At 42.1% G+C, this 20,776-nt stretch overlaps 1 protein-coding gene across 1 annotated transcript in view; it reads right to left on the bottom strand.

The window, feature by feature from the left end:
* The window catches only part of LOC134586244 (cyclic GMP-AMP synthase-like), a 50,963-nt gene that overhangs the window by 18,317 nt on the left and 11,870 nt on the right, over window positions 1-20,776 (bottom strand). Inside the window, exon 2 of the mRNA XM_063441737.1 lies at window positions 10,460-10,676. Within this exon, the coding sequence (XP_063297807.1) occupies window positions 10,460-10,676 (217 nt within the window). The remainder of the gene's footprint in view (window positions 1-10,459; window positions 10,677-20,776) is intronic.

The following is a 20,776-nucleotide window of genomic DNA, read 5'->3' as shown; positions in this document are numbered from 1 at the left end:
ACAACTCTTTGTATTCTGTTTTTAAGCCAATGTTCTACCCAAGAACAAGCATTTTCATGGAGACCAATTTCCTTGAGTTTGAACACTAATCTTTTGTGTGGAACTGTATCAAATGCCTTGGCAAAATCCAAATAGATCACATCCACTGCAACACCCTGATCTATACTTCTACTTACTTCTTCGTAGAACGCAATCAAGTTAGTTTGACATGACCTGTGCTTCATAAAACCGTGCTGATTTTTGCTGATAACCATATTCTTCTCAAGGAATTCTTGAATATTATCCCTTAATAACCTTTCAAATATTTTACCAGCCACAGAAGTTAAGCTCACAGGTCTATAATTTCCAGGCAAGGATTTTGAACCCTTTTTGAATGTAGGAACCACATCTGCCTTCCTCCAATCCTCCGGAACACTTCCTGAAAGAAAAGAATCTTGAAAGATTAAAAACAGAGGTTCACTTATTTCTACACTGAGTTCCTTAAGTACACGTGGATGGATACCGTCAGGCCCTGGAGCTTTGTTTATATTAACCTTCTTTAGCTGCTGCAGCACCTTGTCTTGAGTTAACCAATTACAATTATTCTGCAAGTTTTTAGTAGCAATCATTTGCACATCTTTTGCCATGGGTTCTTCCTTAATATATACGGAGGAGAATTTATTTGATTTATTTGATTGGGTAACTAAAATAATAGATCAGGATAGTGCAGTAGACATTGCTTACCTAGATTTCAGTAAGGCTTTTGACACTGTTTCACAGAGAAGGCTTATCAATAAATTGCAATCTTTAATCTGACATACATACACACATACATACAATCTCCTCAGGGATCTGCACTTGGACCCATTCTCTGTAATATTTTTATTAGTGATATTGCAGAAGGTCTTGTTGGTAAGTGTAACGGATCGCCTGGCACCCCGACTGGGTACCTCCGTTGAAGGATGCTCCTAGCGCTTCCAGAGCGCTCAAAGCACTCTACCAGACACCACAACCACCGCAGGCCGAACCTCTCTTCTTTCAGTGCGAAGCAGGAACCAGCTCTTAAAAGAGCTTAGGAGTGATTATAGCAAGGGAATATACAGAGCATAGCAATCCCTTGTAGCAGATTCCCCCAATAAGAGACAGAATTACAAATTGTGGGTGAAGTAGAACTCAAGCTTTAATCCAACACTCTGCTTTTATGCACATTTTACACATATAGTACTGCCCACAGGGTTTTGCAGAACAACCAATTAATACGTACAATACACTCAGACACTCCCAGCAATTACACTAAACACCCTCCCCTCTGCCTGTGATATAATTACTGAACACAATGTAATTATCACAGGCAGGAAAATACACAATTTTACACAATATTCATAACTTTAAAAGTATACATCACATTCACATAAAACTTAAAATTTCAGAATCAGCATACTCCATACAAACATATGTCAAAATCATACAAATTGGTCCAGTGGTTCAAAAGTTAGTTGGAAATCCCTTTTTGACCAACTGCAAGCATGGCTTGGGTGTGGTAAGCCCTCAAGCATACTGAAAATATCTCCATTTATAACAACAGTAAAAACACATAAAAATACATAATTCCTATCATACTGAACAGAACCCCCACATTCAACCTATCCCCAGATAGCTTGGATCTGAGCACTCAATATATCCGAACAGCACTCAGATCCCACAAACAGAATAAAATCGCCATGGGGATTACATAGTCATACACAGTCCGATAGAAGTCCATTAGAAGTCCATAAGCCCTAAATGCTGTTTTTAAGGTGCCCAATTTCCCACGGGCCATAGCGCCAAGGCATGTGGCTGGTAATCAGTCCCCTCCAAAACCCAGTGGTGAGGTCCCTTTTGCCACATATCTCCCCTTTGGGGGTAGACTAACCAGGTACCTGACCTTCTGTCGGTCGGTGCCTGAGTTAGTCTGACAACCCACCCACAATAGCAAAGTACAAGAAGAGCCCCCCCACAACAAATGGGTACTTGAGGGACAGAGGCCAGCTGCGCTCTGCCCCGATGTCAGCGCTTCTGCTGGGGCAGCTGGGTTAGGCCTTGGCTTTGGAGGGAATTTAGTACTTACCCCCTCCTCCTGGTACCCCTGCAAGGGTAGTTGGGGATCTGGGCAGGCTGTCCAGCATCCCTGCAGGTCAGGCGCAGAGACCACAGTTCCATCTGCACCTTCTGGGAGATTAGTGTCTCCCCTTTGTATGGTAAACTGCCGCTGGGGAGAGAGGGCGATATGTTCCTCTCTCTGAAGCACATACTGCCGCTGTGGAGGGAGACCGACCTTCTCCTCCCTGTAGGACACACTACTGCTGGGGGGGAAGGACGACACTTTCGGCCCCCTGGGGTGCATACTGTTGCTGGGGAGAGAGACCGGCTGTCTCCTCTCCCAAGGATACACACTGCCGCTGGGGAGGAAGGACGACACCTTCAGCTCCCTGGGATATGCACTGCCGCTGGGGTGTGAGACCGCTTGTCTCCACTCCCTGTAACTCTCTTGGCTGCTGGGGAGAGAGAACGACTGTCTCCTCTCCTAAGGACACACACTACCGCTGGGGAGGAAGAACGACACCTTCAGCTCCCTGGGATACATACTGCCGCTGGGGCGGAAGGACAACACCGTCAGCCCCCTGGGGTGCATACTGTTGCTGGGGAGAGAGACCGACTGTCTCCTCTCCTAAGGACACACACTGCCGCTGGGGAGAAAGGACGACACCTTCAGCTCCCTGGGATACATACTGCCGCTGGGGCGGAAGGACAACACCGTCGGCCCCCTGGGGTGCATACGGTTGCTGGGGAGAGAGACCGACTGTCTCCTCTCCCAAAGATACACACTGCCGCTAGGGAGGAAGGACGACACCTCCAGCTCCCTAGGAAACATACTGCCGTTGGGAGGGGGACTGTAGCGGAGAGGTAGTATAATCCACAGTATCTCCGCTGGATAACAGGAACAGCATAAAATAATCCAGGCAAATAAATACAGCATACAATAATCCTGGTAGCGTTGTAAGAATCCTTCCTTCCCAAGAACTAGACGACACATAGGCTGGGAGTCAACTGAGTTTTTAATCACAGGTCACCGTATTTATGGGATTACCCATGCAAGGGGTTTCCCTACTGACATTACAGGGGTTGTACAGTAGGGGACTACATGGGGAACTTAACAACCTGGACATTTCTCCCATCATACACTGCTGTACGAGAGGGATACTCCCACTAGAATATACAGTTAAGTGGATTATCCCTCTGTACAGCAGAACTGACAATTTACATTAAAACACATAACTTTTATAATATTCACTTTATTTAAATGAATGGACGTTCGGTAGATAGCTGGGGTCTGAGTGCACATTTCGTGAAAGTACCGTTTAGATCCCAGCATAAATAACCAAATGCCGCACGAAACCAACAATATGTTTAAGTTACTTTCAAACTACCGATTGACTTTAGGGAACCACATTACTGAAGGACCGGGGCTCCCGAACGGCTTGGAAGTCCAGTGGTATTCGTGCTGTTGAGTAGCTGATTTTAGTTCTAGGTGCTCAACGACAAAATACCGCTGGGCTAACAAAGGATCCAAGATGGCCGACCGCCGCGTGGTCGGTAGCCGAACGGCGGCCACCCTGAATCCTTATAATTACCGATTGCAACAATGTTGCAATCCTTAATGGGAGCCACACGACCTCCTGTGTGTGGTCTCCCTTCGGTAGTTTGTTCGTTTCAAGAAACAGTGTTGAAATTCACTGTTTGTGAAACTTATTGTATGAATGCTGGCGGTTTTCATGCCGCCAGCATACGAACGCTATTGTTCGCATGGAACACATTAAGCATACATACACCCTTGGTTCTTAAAGCGGTATACACACATTTATGAGAATTTTGCCACAGGGACCGCCTGTCCCCACTCCTGGTAACGTTTGCGGTGGCTGAGGATCTTGGCCGGCTGCCAAGCATCGCTTGAGGGCCGGTAGAGAGACCTCGGTCCCATCTCCATCTGCCGGCTAGGGTCCTCTCCGGACCAGTCTATGAGGTCCGCTACCTCAGGTATCTCTAGTTGCTGTTGAGGAAGAGGACCGGTTGTCTCTTCCCGGGCCTCATTGATGAGTCGCTGGTAATCCCATTACAGGTTTCATTCCTTGGTGACCAAATACCGTAGGTCTGCCTCGAGGTCAATAGCGCTAGGGAGACCCAGCATGTCTTCTCGGTTGTAACACAGGTCCCAAAAATGAGAGTCAGTAGTTTTTCCGAAGTCCTCATCATCAATATTATCCCAAAATAGGCCAGGGCCATCGTAATCCCCACCCTCTGGGAACTCATATTCTGCCATCTCAGGGACACACTGAGCTGCATACCACTGTATTGCCTGGTATGCGTTGTCGAGCCACACTGCATATACTAGAATCTCGAGTCTAGTCACCCACACTTCCAGGGGCTGTTTTCCCAGGAGGGGCATCCGCTCTGCCATTCGAGCCAGCATTCGCTGCCTTCTGCTGAGGCGCCGATCACCTCGCCAATACTGTACTTTCTCCAGGGCTTCATCCCACTGCTGCCACCAATGTAATGGATCGCCTGGCACCCCGACTGGGTACCTCTGTTGAAGGATGCTCCTAGCGCTTTCGGAGGGCTCCAAGCACTCTAGCAGACACCACAACCACCGCAGGCCGAACCTCTCTTCTTTCAGAGCGAAGCAGGAACAAGCTCTTAAAAGAGCTTAGGAGTGATTATAGCAAGGGAATATGCAGAGCATAGCAATCCCTTGTAGCAGATTTCCCCAATAAGAGACGGAACTACAAATTGAGGGTGAAGTAGAACTCAAGCTTTAATCCAACACTCTGCTTTTATGCACATTTTACACACATAGTACTGCCCACAGGGTTTTGAAGAACAACCAATCAATACGTACAATACACTCAGACACTCCCAGCAATTACACACAAAATCCTCCCCTCTGCCTGTGATATAATTACTGAACACAATGTAATTATCACAGGCATAAAAATACACAATTTTACACAATATTCATAACTTTAAAAGTATACATCACATTCACAACTTACATTTTCAGAATCAGCATACTCCATACAAACATATGTCAAAATCCTACAAATTGGTCCAGTGGTTCAAAAGTTAGTTGGAAATCCCTTTTTGACCCACTGCAAGCATGGCTTGGGTGTGGTAAGCCAATTATCTCCAGCATACAGAAAATATCTCCATTTACAACAACAGTAAATACACATAAAAATACATAATTCCTATCATACTGAAAAGAACCCCCACGTTCAAGCTATACCCAGATATCTTGAATCTGAGCGCTCAATACATCCGAACAGCTCTCAGATCCCACGAACAGAATGAAATCGCCATGGGGTTTTGCTAAGACACTCCCAGCATAAATGAGTGAAACCGCCGTTTAGTTGATCTTCCCCCTTTAGAGACACAGGCGCTGTTGCTATAGACCGCCAAACTCCCGAACAGACTATAAGGGAATGTTTCAAACCTCCCGAACAAAGAATCAGCTGAACTCCTTCTTTCCTAGAACTGGCGAAATAATACTTCCAAGTAGCAATCCCCCCAAACACGAGACCAAGCTCCGTATTGAGGGTAAAACAGGAATCTGCTTTAATGAGGGCTACTTACCCGGTATTTATGCAGGTCTCCCACCCTAGGGGACCAGAAGGAAGACTGGGACACATAATGTACAGTAGCCAATCACAGTGGCTCGGGTATAAACACTCCCCTTTGCACAAGTAATTCCCTCCTCTCTATCCTGGAGATAACTGGGAAGAAATCCAATTATCTCCAGGGATAGAGGCAAACCGCCATCTTACATAGTATAATAAACATATAATGAATAAAGTATGGAGAAACAATCAGTTAATAAAGACTATAATCACCTGGGTGCTATTCCTCAATGGTACTCCCTCAAATACCAATACAAACAATAGTTAGACAAAAAAGGAGAATACACACCAGAAACCACAAGTAATATATAACTTGGTTTAATAAACCAACAATAGGTTTAAGCATACAAATAACATATAAAGTAACAAAAAATAGGCAACATGTAAATAATGAACAATAATAGTTTACCAGATTTCTCACAAGCCTAATAGGGCAGAAACACGGATCCAAAATAACCCCCCAATGTTTCGGCACCACCTGGCCGCCCTAGTACATAGTATAATAAAAACACATAAAAATCCATAAATGTAAAACTACCAAATGCATTTAATTCGTGTAACGTATCCCCAGACAGCCTGGATCTGAGCGCACATTACTACCGAATAGCGCTCAGACCCAATGCACACAGTTCAATCGCCATGGAGTCAAAGTCTTTCACACTGTTCTTTCTGTATACGATTGACTCCAGGGGATGGCTATCTGGGTTAAGTCCATTCGTATAATAAAAAGTCCCGAACGGACCGGCGTTCGTATACCCGATGATAAGAAGGACAGTCGGCAGTTTTAGCGGTGTTCGGTAGAAAAAGTGTCCGTTTGGAGTTCCATAAGTTCCTCGTCAAACACCGCTGTTCATTCACGTGTTTAAAATGGCCGCTGCCTCGTGGTCGGCATACGAACGACAACCACCCTGCAAACGGTTCGAATAAAGAGGTGTCTGCGGTTAGCCACAACGTTCTAATTGAGGCCAATAGGTTAACCAGCAGCACATTTCTCTTCTGGGTGGCCGTCCGTTCGGTAGTTTTATTCGGTATCACTGGAAATAAACGAACAGGGACATACGGGCAGGTAATCCCATGAATGTATACAAAATAGACGAACCAGCAAATAGTACTTAGACAGATTGATCTGTCACAGGTTTAAGTTTAACAAGGGCCATACACAGTCCAATAGAAGTCCATAGGCCTCAAAAGCTGTTAAAGTGCCCAATCTCCCAGGGGCCATAGTCCCAAGGCTTTAGGCTGGCAATCCGTCCCCTCAGTGGCGAGGTCCCTTTCGCTAGAGTAAGGTATTTCTACGTAACAGGGTTATGTCAACGTAACAGGGTTGATATACTAGGAGGGATAAGCCAAATGGCAAATGATTTAGTTAAACTAAAAAAATGGTAAGAGTTGTGGCAACTGACATTTAATGTGGATAAGTGCAAGATAATGCATCTTGGACGTAAAAACCCAAGGGCAGAGTACAGAATATTTGATAGAGTCCTAACCTCAACATCTGAGGAAAGGGATTTAGGGGTGATTATTTCTGATGACTTAAAGGTAGGCAGACAATGTAATAGGCAGCAGGAAATGCTAGCAGAATGCTTGGTTGTATAAGGTTGTATTAGCAGTAGAAAGAGGGAAGTGCTCATGCAATTGTACAGAACACTGGTGAGACCTCACTTGGAGTATTGTACGCAGTACTGGAGACCGTATCTTCAGAAAGATATTGATACTTTAGAGAGAGTTCAGAGAAGGGCTACTAAACTGGTTCATGGATTGAAGGATAAAACTTACCAGGAAAGGTTAAATGATCTTAACATGTGTAGCTTGGAGGAAAGACGAGACAGGGGGGATATGATAGAAACATTTAACTACATAAAGGGAATCAAGACAGGAGGAGACCATATTTAAAAGAAGAAAAACTACCACAACAAGAGGACATAGTCTTAAATTAGAGGGGCAAAGGTTTAAAAATAATATCAGGAAGTATTACTTTACTGAGAGCGTAGTGGATGCATGGAATAGCCTTCCAGTTGAAGTGGTAGAGGTTAACACAGTAAAGGAGTTTAAGCATGCGTGGGATAGGCATAAGTCTATCCTAACTATAAGATAAGGCCAGTGACTAATGAAAGTATTTAGAAAATTGGGCAGACTAGATGGGCCGAATGGTTCTTATCTGCCGTCACATTCTATCTTTCTATGTTTCTATGGGGGAGGGGGGGGACAAAGGAAGGACACATGAGGGGGGGCAAAAGAAGAACACAAGAGGGGATGTTGACAAACAGACACAGAAGGACTCGTGGACAAATACACATAGAGGGTTTGGAGGCACAATGAGACACACAAATGGCTGGGAGATACAAAGAGGTACACAGAGAGGTTAAGGGGGGCAAGGAGACTTATTGAAGGGCTGTGGGGGCAAAGAGACACAGAAAGGGGCAAGGGGAAAAACATTTGCACAAAGTGGCTGAGGGAAGAAAGAGACAATGGGTCTGGGGGGGTCAAAGAGGCACACAGAAAGGCTTGGCAGAGAGAGGGGAAGAGGGAAAAGACACACACAAAGGGGGGGGGGGGACAGATGCACAAAGAGGCTGGGAGAAGAAGAAGGTCTGCCAACCAGTTATAGCAGCCAGAAACAGTAATTAAGGTGAGAACAGACAACTTGGGCTGGGTATCAGAGAGCTATGTTATATTACTATATTGCGAATAGGGACCAGAGTGTTAGAGAGACATCTTTCCAGTGCCCACTAGACTCTATTGTAGTCTATACAGGGGCCTTAAGGGGACTATTTCTAACATGCAGCTTACAAATTTGTGCAATATATTCTTAAAAACATTAAAAAGGATTGCGGGTGTATTTTACATTTTAAAGTTGGGGGTGGGGGGCGGAGCCTGGACACCGAGCCGTGCAGACGTACCTGACACGAGCTCCCGAGAGACGGGCTGCAAAACGAAGAACGGGGAAAAGCGGAGGCTATATGGCCCAAGGTCCTCTAAAGGTGCACCACCCACGTCGGGTGTGCTCCGCAGAATCGACAGACACAACCCTGGAATCCGTCGGAGCCGTGAAAGCGGAGAGGCGGGGGGAGCCTGGGGAGGCGGCCGATCCCCTCGGCGCTGGGGCCTTCAAGCGACTTTACAGTAGCCTACCCCCCCCTCCATGGACCGTGGGGGATATCCCAGTCCCCACTGGAAGCACCAACCCAAACAAAAAACAGGCGAGTTCACCCCACGGCATGCAGGGGCAACAGGCCACCAAAGCACTACCAATATGGCCACCAAGTGCAGACGCCATGAGCGTGATGCCCACAACAAGCCGTCCACACCTCCACAGGGGACCCTCGACTGGCTATGCAAAAGATTCTGGGATGCACTGCACAGCCGAGGAGCCACTTACCACCATGCAGAATCAATGGTAACCGCATGGATCCGACCAGCAACACGGCGCAGCCAATATAGGCGCATGCCTAGAGCCTCCAAAGCGGCCATCCGACGATGCAGGTTTCAGCGGACCTCAAGGCGGGAACGAGAGTCAGGCTTCGCAAAAGCAAGCTCCAACTCGCCATCACATAAACATGCGACCATTACCCAAGCGACATACAAAGGGACCTCACCCTGTGCCAAAATCCAGCACAGCATGACTCAGATCCCTAAGGCCAACGCTGCAAAACGAATGTCTGTGCGGCTTCACACCCCTCAAGGTACCACCGGAGCTAACTCCCGACGTGGGGACACCGCGCTCGGGGGCTCCAAAGAAGGGACTCACAACGGCAATAAACGGGACTTCCAAACACTAGGTATTGGCTGAAACATTCACTGCACAGCCTTACCAGAATCATGTCCTGCAATTCCGGGTAATGCACTATCTGAACAGATTGCAACACGACCACGCTCACACTGGACTGAAGGGGTTAACACTGACTTTTTTAAATTTTTTTATTTTCTCTTATTTTCTTTACTCAGCCTGGAACACACCTAGCCATCATAATAATTATGCACCCAGATGTTAACCCCTATAGCACACCCGACGTAGATTAAGGCCCCCTGCCACACATTAACATGTTCATGTGAAGTTATTCCTGATTAAAGCAGAACCCAGTGGTTTCTTACTCAATGTTTAACTAGCTTCTGATACAGCATATTAATTTCATGCCTAGAAAGCAAAGCGATGTTACTATATGTTATATGTATACCTAAGCAACGAAAATCAACACTGTTCATTACATAACTTAACCTCAAAAATGTGCTAGTTCAACTATGTACCTCTTGTTTAACTGTCTATACTGTGCTAGAGGATTGCCTTTGGGCTACTTCACACGCGACTGTACCAAGCTTCCGCACCACAAAAATAAAGAATAAAAAAAAAAGTTGGGTTTGGGGAGCCAAATACAAGATCTGCCCATTTGCCAAATGCTCTAGGTACGCTCCAGGTCTAAAAAGAAATGTGATTCAAGCACTCAAGGTACATACATAGCAGATTTAGTTGGAGAACCAGAACATAAACAGCAACGTTTGACATTTAATTAGGTCTTTATCAAACCTGAAAATCTGAAAGCCTGACCTATCCAATGGAATTTTAAGTGATTTGATGGTTGCTTGGTGAGAATTCATTAAGTGTCTTACGATATGTATTTGCTGAAAATATAGTAATTATGCTTACACCATGGTGGATGGGAAATGCTAATGTGATCATCTCCAGTCAAGCGCAATATGAAGATTTATGATAAGTACAGAAGGATATTTAAAGAAGAGATCAATTTTATCCAAAAAGAAAATTAATATCTTACCTGACTTTATAATATTTTCAATAATATCTCGTAATTCAGTAATTATTTCGTTGGGAGAAATCAACCTTGATATTTCATCTGCATACCTGTTCCATGGATTATTTTTCGGTAGCCTTTTAAATTGACATTTATAAAAAGCACCACTATCAAGGTCTATCAATTCAACTCGTTGTACTGGTATCTTCAGCATGATGTCAAATTCATTTGGTTTTGAAATCTAAAAAATACAGAAAAATACCATTATTAAAGGAACACTCTAAGCAATATAACCTTTAAAGTGTTTTGTGGTGGTTATGGTTCCAAGCATTCCCTGATTAACCCTAATGTAAGCAGTCAACCCATTTGCTTAATTACTTTTTTTAATACAAAACAGTACAGGCATAGAATACAAATATGACATTGCGTTTTTAAACATACAAGGGTATCACGTGGTATTGCATGAGTTACATTTGCAACATGAGTGGAGACAGCCATCATATCCACGTTACATCATCCAATCAATCTAGTATAATAAGATAGTGTCACTCGACAGCCCCTACAGCTACATCTGTTACCAGGCAATTTGCATCAACACATGTACATGTACAATTTAACATACTGAAGAAAGAAACAAAAAATGAACAAAAGAAAATGAAGTGAGAAATAAAAGAAGAGCCGAGAAGGTTCTCCATATACATCACTGTTCAGTTTCTACACATCTATTGTGAGTATTGGGGTGGTATTGTTATATGTTGTACTGCAACTTAGAAGAGTACCGCTGGCCCATCACTTCAAGGCCCCCCTTGCTCAAGTGAATTCTGTTCAAACACTCATCCCCCCCACTCTGTCTCAAATCTGGAACTGAGCCCTGCAAGCCTGTAGGACAAGCATGTCAAATTTAAAAGGCTAACACGAGCCAAATAATTAAGGTCTAACTTCATGTGGGCTGCAGGAAACCAAAAACTTAAGTTTTCATAGAAAGGTAGGTTTATTTAGAAAAGTACAGTGTAACAAAAGTTGCCTAACTGACACTGGATGTCCTCACGCTTGTAGTGCTTCAAAGTAAACAAAAGAGCACATTTATTTTAAGGAGACATGCATTTGCATATAGCCAATGTTTCAGTCAAACTACCTCACATATTTAGAAAAGTTTGGTAATGGGACTGAAATTGTGAATGTATGCTGTTACACAGCTCTAAAAAAAACAAATTACGTTATCTTGTTGATTTTGAAGACCTATGAGTGTGTTCTTCACTTTGGCTGAGATCATCAAACGTGATGATCTCAGCAAATTCAATTCTTTGCCGTAGGAAAAGAAAAAGCTGCGCAGACAGCCGGCATTTCCATGGGGAGCGTTCAGAGCCTCTATGCAGACCCAATTTAATACACTGTCCTCTCCCCCCATTCTAGTACACTGCCCCATCTAATACACTACTCCCAAATCCAATACAATGCCCACAAATCCAATACACTTCCCCCAAATCTACACTGTCCACCCTCTCTCCCACCTCTCTTATATACTGCCCCGCACCCCAACTCTAAAACACTGTCCTTCCATCCAATACACTGCCCCCCAATACACAGCCACCTCAATCTAATACGCAGCTCCCCCTTCATCCACTCTAATACACTGACCCCTCCCCAATCTAATACACTGCCCCCACTCCCAACACTCTAGTTTAATACACTGCCCTCCCTCCCCTAATTTAACACACTGCTCACCGTCCCACCACTCTAATACACTGCCCCTCCCTTTCCCAATTTAATACACTGCCCCCCTCCCACCACTCTAATACACTGCCCCCATCCCTCCAGCAATTTAATACAGTGCCCCCTCACTTCCTCAATTTAATACCCTCCCCTCCTCCCGAATTTAAAACACTACACAGGAAGATCCCCCAAGCCCCTCTTCCCCTACCTTAAGATGAGCCACCTGTCCTCCAATTCTAGCCCTGCCCTTCTCTGCACATACAGGTTAGACGCTCCTCTGTCACTGTGAGCAGGAGGGAAGAAGGAGTGGCTGGCCTGCGAAAGCCACTCTGCTCACTGCAGAGTGAATGTATCAATATCATCCAAATATACAAGAACAAAACAATTTAAGTAGTCTCTAAGAGCATAGTTTATGAGATCCTGGAAGACGGCCGGAGCATTACATAAGCCAGAAGGCGTGACGGTATATTCATAATTCTGATGTTAAAGGCCGTCTTCCATTCATCACCATGGCGGATTCTGACCAGATTATAAGCCCCCCTGAGATCCAGTTTGAGGAATACAGTCGAACCATGTAGTTTGTCAAACAGCTCAGTAACCAGAGGAATCAGATATGCATTTTTACCTGTTATACGATTTAACCCTCGGTAGTTGATACAAGGTCTAAGGTCCCCCTCTTTTTCAGAGACAAAAAAGAAACCTGCTCCAGCAGGAGAGGATGACCTTCTGATAAAACCTTTGGCCAGAGAGAATTGGGCGTATTCCTCCATTACCTAATTTTCCTGAGGAGATAGAGGATAGATCTAGGTGGCATGTAACCTGGAAGGAGCTTAATGGTACAATCATATGACCTGTAAGGAGGAAACTTCTCAGCCTCCTTCTTGTCAAATATCTCTTTAAGGTATGCATACTGATCTGGTACACTGGTAGATAAAGGTTAAGCTGTGGGCTCATTAAAGGTATGAACAGGTAAGATGTTCTGAAGGCAAGAGTTCCTGCATGTAGATCCTCGAGAAATTATATCCCTTCTCTGCCAATCAATGCTAGGGTTATGTGTGTACAACCATGGAAATCCTAACACTATAGGAGCAGAAGGTGAAGTAATGACCTGTAACATTATTATCTAGTGGTGTTAGAGTCCAACTGTCAGTGATAAGATCTCTGTCTCATGAGTGATTGTAGGCTCTAGAATTGGGCTACCTACCTTCTATGGCCTCAATGGCTAAGAGTGTGTCTCTTTCTTTAAGGGGTAAGTTTAGCTTGGTGGCGAAAGCTAAATCAATGAAACTCTCGGCAGCACTAGAGTCTAATAATGCCTGCGTCTGAGAAGTGTAAGAACCCTTTTTGTAAGGGTATAGGTAGAAGGAAGCAAATGTGAGGTGTTATAGGGGACAAAGTGTTAACACCCAAGGCCAGTCCCCTACTAGGACTTAGGTGTGTGAGTTTTGCAGCCAAGAAGGGCAAACTGAGGTGTCCTTTTTTCCCACAGTAAAGATAGAACCACTCTCTACGTCAATGTGATTTTTACTCCTCCGATAACCTATCAGAACCTAATTGCAAAGGTTCTGGTGCATGTACCGCCGGGTTAATAAATGTAGGTGCTAGTTGGGTAGCGTCCCTAGTTTTTCTCCTCTCCCTGATTCTCCTGTCTATATGGGATGTGTAGGAAATCAACTCCTCTAACTGATCAGGTAGATCCCTAGCTGCTAACTCATCCAGCAAGGTATCAAACAGACCCTCTGTAAAGGCAGTAATGAGGGAGTTGTTATTCCACGATACCTCCGAAGATAACATACGGAATTCAATAATCAGCGACTGACCTATTACCCTGTTTAATTTTCATGAGAGCTTTCCCGGACCTTATTTCTCTCCCTGGGGGATCAAATACCCTCCTAAAAGACGTAATATATTCGGAATAGTTATAAACGAAGGGATCATCATTTTTCTACAAAGGGTTAATCCAAGCAAGTGCCTTATCGGTCAGAAGGTTCATGATGAATGCAATTTTAGCCCTGTCTGAAGAAAAGATTCTGGGCAACAATTTGAATTAACCCCTACCTCATTAAAAAACTCTGCAATGTACCCTATCTAGGTGGAGGTGTGAGATATATATAGAAGGGCCAGGTTGAGCTTGAGCAGATTCTAGGAGGAGTTTGGAAACTTGCGGAACCGGTTTGTGGATCCTGCTGGATAAATGCTGTCCTAGTCAGTATGGTTTGCAACGCTTGTTCAAATTGGTCCATCCTATGATCCATTTGTTCCATACGTGCTTCATTATGGGATAGCTGCTGTCCTAACCCTGTAGGGTCCATGGCCCTGTCGTAATGTCAGAATTGCGGTAACCCCTACATACAGTGAGAAGGATATTTTGCCAAAATAGAAGAAAGAACAGGATTCTATACCGGATCTTAGAGTGGCTCGACTTAACGTATGCCTAAAAAGGTGTGGAATCGTAGTAAAAAAGGTATAGATCAACGAATACAGAGGTACACAAGAATGAGAAAACAAGCCAAGGTCAAAGGGATACAGGATACAGAGAGTCAGAATAGTCAAAATATGAAACCGGGTCAGCAACAGGAAAAACAGAATAATATAAGTGATATAGTGATATTGAAGAGATAAGGTGTAAGGAAAAGGGATATGCTGTATTGGGACATTTCTCATTATTGCTGCACAAAGATACACTTTGTCTGTGGGGATATTTACTCCAAAATTAAGCTTTGAATATTTTGTGAGGAGATTGTAAGAGGGTAAGCAATTACATTCAGTACATTCATACATACATATATAGTATGACAACATCCGGGAATGAGCTTTATTGCACGCATGCACATGCGGAAGCGGTACACACCGGCACACAGGTGATTGAAGTCGGGTAAATGAACTCTCCTTATTTATAGTCAGTTAGTAATGGTACATGCTATTTATGTCCTGATGAAAGTTTACTGAAGTGAACTGAAACGTTGACTATGGATTAAAAGCTATTCTTATTTTTATACAAGTTCTCGAGTGCAGGTTTTACTTGGAAATTATATATATATAAAAGAAACCAAGAGGGCTGCACTCACCTAAACATGCATACATTATAGGGTGCTGCTGGGGCCAAAATATACAAAATACAGAATCCAGCGCGCTCGCTTATTAACTAAACAGTGATTTCAAATCTTAGAGATTGTAATAGTTTTATTTAAAAACACCTCACCTAGGCAAAAAATGATGGGGGTTTAGTTACATTATATGATCATACATTGCATAAGCCTGCCAACTACGTCAAAGTACCCCATATTCGGCAGGTCCTATCCTAATAGCAGCCTAATGCTTGCTCTTATGAGATTAATCCACTTACTTGGGAAATACTTCCTTACTGGGACTCTCTGCAAGTCAAGGCTAAATAGGGTCCTGGAATGAGGCACCTGTAACAGGGAGGGGTGCAAAACCAAGAAGTTGGCCTGGGACTCCCATATATATAAAAGAAACCAAGAGGGCTGCACTCACCTAAACATGCATACATTATAGGGTGCTGCTGGGGCCAAAATCATTTTTTGCCTAGGTGAGGTGTTTTTAAATAAAACTATTACAATCTCTAAGATTTGAAATCACTGTTTAGTTAATAAGCGAGTGCGCTGGATTCTGTATTTTATATATATATATATATATATATTGTGTGTGCTTATATATTACTCAATCATCTGGGGTGGCAAGACATAGCCTTACATATTATTGGTATATTTCTTTTTTCTAATTCAAAATATTGTTCATTTCAGAGTAAAACATTTAATTATACATTAAGCATACCCACATACAGACACAGACAAACTCTGGGATAGACAATAATATACTGACCGTAGGGGATAGTAAGAGATTTGAAGGTTGGTTATTTGATTGTAATAGGAAAACGGTTCTTATATAAATTGATACTCAGTAGGATGCTGGTTCCTTTTTTTTTTTCTCTCTCTCTCTTTTTCTCTATAAGACACTCCGAGTTTCTATACCTCGCCCTGTGGGATTCCATGGGATTCCCAGTACGTGGAATATTTTTTGGTTCCAGGCTTTTATGTAGATATGAATGTCTTCATGTTGTTTTGTCAGGTGTGTAATATGTTTAACTGGTCATGCATATTGCAGATATGGTCAAGGAGCCCAAAAAAGAAAAATAGACTATTAATGCCCAAGGCCTTAATTATTTTATTAAAATAGGCTATTTGTATAATACTCTTGTTAATCAGAAAATACAAGTAGGGTTTATTCAGGAAACCCATTGGACTTGGGAGTCTAGGAAATTATGGTTCTATAAAAAATATCCCTTGATTTACTCTACATCCTTACAAGGAAAAAAGGAATGTGGTGTTTCAATAATTTTCTCTAAGGAAGTTACTTTCGATTGTTGTTTTAACCATTTAGACCCGGAAGGGAGGTTTATCATTCTGGTGGGCCAACTGAATGGGACGGATTATACTTTAGTTAATGTGTATTTACCTAATAAAGACCCAATTAAAACATTGACTAACATTTTAGGTCTGGTAGAGTTATGATTGCAGGTGATTTTAATTGTATTTTTGACACTTTATTGGACAAGCAATTGGCTAAAAATCAGAGGATAGATAAAACCCTGAAAAGACAGGCAGCGTCATTAAGTAGAGTGATAAAGAAAGCGGATTTGTACGACTGCTGGAGTTTGTCCCATCCCAATGAAAGGAATTTCACGCATAGATCTATCCCTCATAACTCGGCTGCCAGGATAGATCAGATTTTGGGTAACTTAAATCTAGTACAGGCGATCTCTTCAATTTCCATTGTTGAAAATACCTGGTCAGACCATGATATGGTAATTGCAGACTTGGTGGTAACTAATATGAGACCCCCGCCCCCAATTTGGAGATTGGCAGATTATCTGTTAGAAAATAAAGCAAATGTAGAACATATAGAGAAGTTAGTTGATCTTTTTATCAAGGAGAATACATCTGAGGAGTTATCCAAGGAATGCCTATGGTGCTCTTGTAAAGTAGTTATTAGGGGACACTGGATTAAATGAGCAAGCCACCAAAAAAGGAATATAGACAATATTTTGTCCGATCTTTATATTGAATTTTACAGTCTTTCTAAAGCTAACAAACAATCTTATGAGGAGAGAGCATTATCTATTAAGGTCTGCCAAGAAAAGATAAATGTTCAGATTAAGAACAGGATAGAACGTAATCTAAATAAGTTCAATATTAAATACTATTACAAGAACAATCGTTTTGACTCATTGTTAACAAATAAATTAAAGAAAAAGACTGATCAAAAGATCTCCAAACCAGGAGATGGAATTAATTATATCTATAAGACAGATGAAATTGCCAGCAAATTCAGATCTTTTTATGCAAAATTATATAACTTAAATAAATCTCCTGACCTAGGCATGTTGGAGAATTACTTGAGAAAATCTAATTTATCAAAAATATCTCATGACCAGAAGGAAAGGCTTAACAGAAGTATATATCAGAATGAAGTCGATTTAGCAATTGATAAGCTTGTAAATAGTAAAGCTCCTGGTCCGGATGGGTATATGGACCTGTTCTTTAAAGGTTTTTAAAAAACAATTACTCCCGCTGTTAACTGAGACCTTTACAGAAATGGCGACCAGAGGGTCTGCCTCCCTAGATCTATTAAGGGCACATATTACTCTGATTTTGAAGCAAGGTGAAATCCCCTATGAAGTGAGTTATTATCGTCCTATTTCTTTGGTCAATGTCGATGTTAAACTTTACGCCGCAAGTTTAGCGGAACGATTGAAAATAGCCTTGCCATCACTCATTCATCGGGACCAGATAGACTTTATGCTGGGTAGGCACTCCTCTCATAACCGGCGTAGGGTCCTAGATCTACTGGAGTAGGCTCAGACTGAGGGAACCCCCCTCCTGACTCTGTCGGTGGATGCAGAAAAAGCCTTCGATAGGGTCGTATGGGGCAGTTTGGCTTTGAAGGGTGGTTTATGGGTGCAGTAGGAGCCATATATTTGAATCCTACAGCCCGCATAGTAGCCTGTGATTTATGCTCAGAATGGTTCAGTATTAATAATGGAACAAGGCAGGGGTGTCCTCTCTCACCCCTATTATATGTTTTATCAATAGAACCTCTGGCCAATAACATCAGACAAAATGTGAGGATCAAAGGACTGGGAATGGAAGATATGTTTGTATGCAGATGATATCCTTATTTCTATTACTGACCCACACGTTTCTCTTCCACACTTAATGCAAGAATTTGATAATTACAGCCTGAATATGAATAAAACAACAGCTATGTCCATTAATATACAAAAATAGTTCACATATTTGGGGGTGATTATCTCTGCAGATATAAGGTGGACCATGGAAATTAATTTATTGAAATTGTTAAAAAAGACCAACGTATTACTAAAAGAATGGAGAGTTCATAAAATTTCCTGGTGGGGAAGGATTAATACCATTAAAGCCTATATAATCCCTAAATGGGCTTACCTATTTGGTATGCTCCCTCTCTCGATCTCTTGCCACTGGTTAAATGTGCTACAAAGTAGTATTACATCCTATATCTGGAGAGGGAAGAGACCAAGAATCAATACATATACTCTATCAAGGAAGGCCCAACAGGGGGGATTGGGCTGCCCCTTAATTACTCAAATATATCAGGCCAATATGCTGGTCCATGCTAGTAATTTACAATTAAGTGATTCCAAAAACCAAGCTTGGTACAAAATTGAGTCAGCTAGAATTGGACTAGATAATCTTGAGCTTCTCCTATTGAGAGAGGCAAGCCAGAATAAGCAAATGGGCGAGATTACATTCCAGTCTCCCTTGTCTTTATCACAAACATTAAATGAATGGAATACTATAAAGAAAAAGCTGAATATTAATAAAAAAAACTTTATGAGAACCTTAGTTTAAGGTCTTTAGAACACTATATGTTAGAGATTAACTTGGTAAGCTGGTATAAAATTTTTAACTATAAGATAAAATATCTTGATAGTGAACAACAATTGAAAAGCTTTGAAGTTCTTAAAAAATTGTTGGATTTACCTTCTAGAGAAATATTTAACTACCTTCGTATCTAGAGCTATCTTAAAGATAATATACTAACGTTAGATGGCCGTTTGGGTAAACTATTTAGGAAAATCTCTGGTTTTATGGTAAAAAAGGTGTTCTCTCTTGCAATAGAAGTGATAAAACTTAAGGGGACCCCAGATATTCCCAAAGCTTTAACTAAATGGGAAGATGATTTAGCAATATCTATTCCATTTAACAATTGGTGTAAATCCTTTATGATGACTAAAAAAGCCATTCACTGTCTTTCTAGAGACCTTTACAAAATCCTGTATAGATGGTATCTGGTACCGACTAGACTTGCAAAAATATCCAATACAAACCCATCAAATTGCTGGCGGTGTTTTCATCCAGACGATTCTATGCTCCATATTTGGTGGGCTTGTCCCAGAATTAAGCCTCTTTGGAGTATTTAATTTAATCTTATATATAGGATTGGAGGTATATGCCTGGAGCATAAAGCGGAAATTGCCCTACTTCATCTTATGGGTTCAGAAATAAAAGATAATCTCGATATTGTGATTATACAATGTCTAATGGCAACTAAAATATTAATTGCTAGATTTTGGAAAAGTACTGAGATTCCTACTAGAGACCAAGTTAAAGCTCAATTACTATACTAATTTGAGATGGAAAAAGGGTTGATCCTCATGAATGATTATTTAAACGTTAATATTTTGACACTATATTCCAACCTTATTGACAAGATCTGAGGGTTTTAATGAGGTGAGCTTAATGGAAAAACGTATTATGACCTACCTAGATTCAGATTAAACCCAGTATTGGATAATACCTCATGGGTTCTTTGACCATATATTTGATACTAGTTGTATTTACTATGGAATTTTTGACCTGCCATATTCCTATAATATCTTGGACCAGTTTTGTTTGTATTGTATGTCCTATTCTTGTGGGTATTGGTTTTTGTTGGAGTGTGATTCTCCTATACTTCGATATTGCATATTAAATTTTTACGCACTGGAAGATGTATCTTTTACATATATATGATGTAATTTGCCATACCTGTGTGTGTTTTACCCGGGAAAGGATTTTTTTTGTAATACCTTTCTCGGTTGTTGTACCGTATATTTATATTGTTATAAAACTCAATAAAAAAAAAAGATTGAAACAGAATAGTCATAATATGAAACCGGGTCAGCAACAGGAAAAACAGAATAATATAATGAAGTGATATAGTGATATTGAAGAGATAAGGGGCAAGGAAAAGGGATATGTTGTGTTACGACACTCACCGCCAAATTAGATGAAGCCGCCGTTTAGTCAATAATCCCCTTTTCCAGAAATGCAGGTTCTGCACGGTCGACCGCCAAACTCCCGAACGGAGTATAAGGGAACGGAGTATAGAATACTCACTGAACACCGCTGATCCTTCTCGTGTTCCAAACGACGACCACCCATACGGATGGAATGTGGAGGTGTCTGCGGTTAACCACAACGTTCTAATTGGGGCCAAGAGGTTAACCAGCAGCACACTCCTCTCCTGGGTGGCCGTCCGTTCGGTAGTTTCAATCGGTATTTAGAGAAACACACGAACAGGGGCATA

The sequence above is a fragment of the Pelobates fuscus genome, chromosome 2 (genome assembly GCF_036172605.1).
Source record: "Pelobates fuscus isolate aPelFus1 chromosome 2, aPelFus1.pri, whole genome shotgun sequence".
NCBI classification, from domain to species: Eukaryota; Metazoa; Chordata; class Amphibia; order Anura; family Pelobatidae; genus Pelobates; species Pelobates fuscus.
The sequence above is the reverse complement of the archived record's forward strand: the minus strand, read 5'-3'. Positions and strand labels throughout refer to the sequence as shown.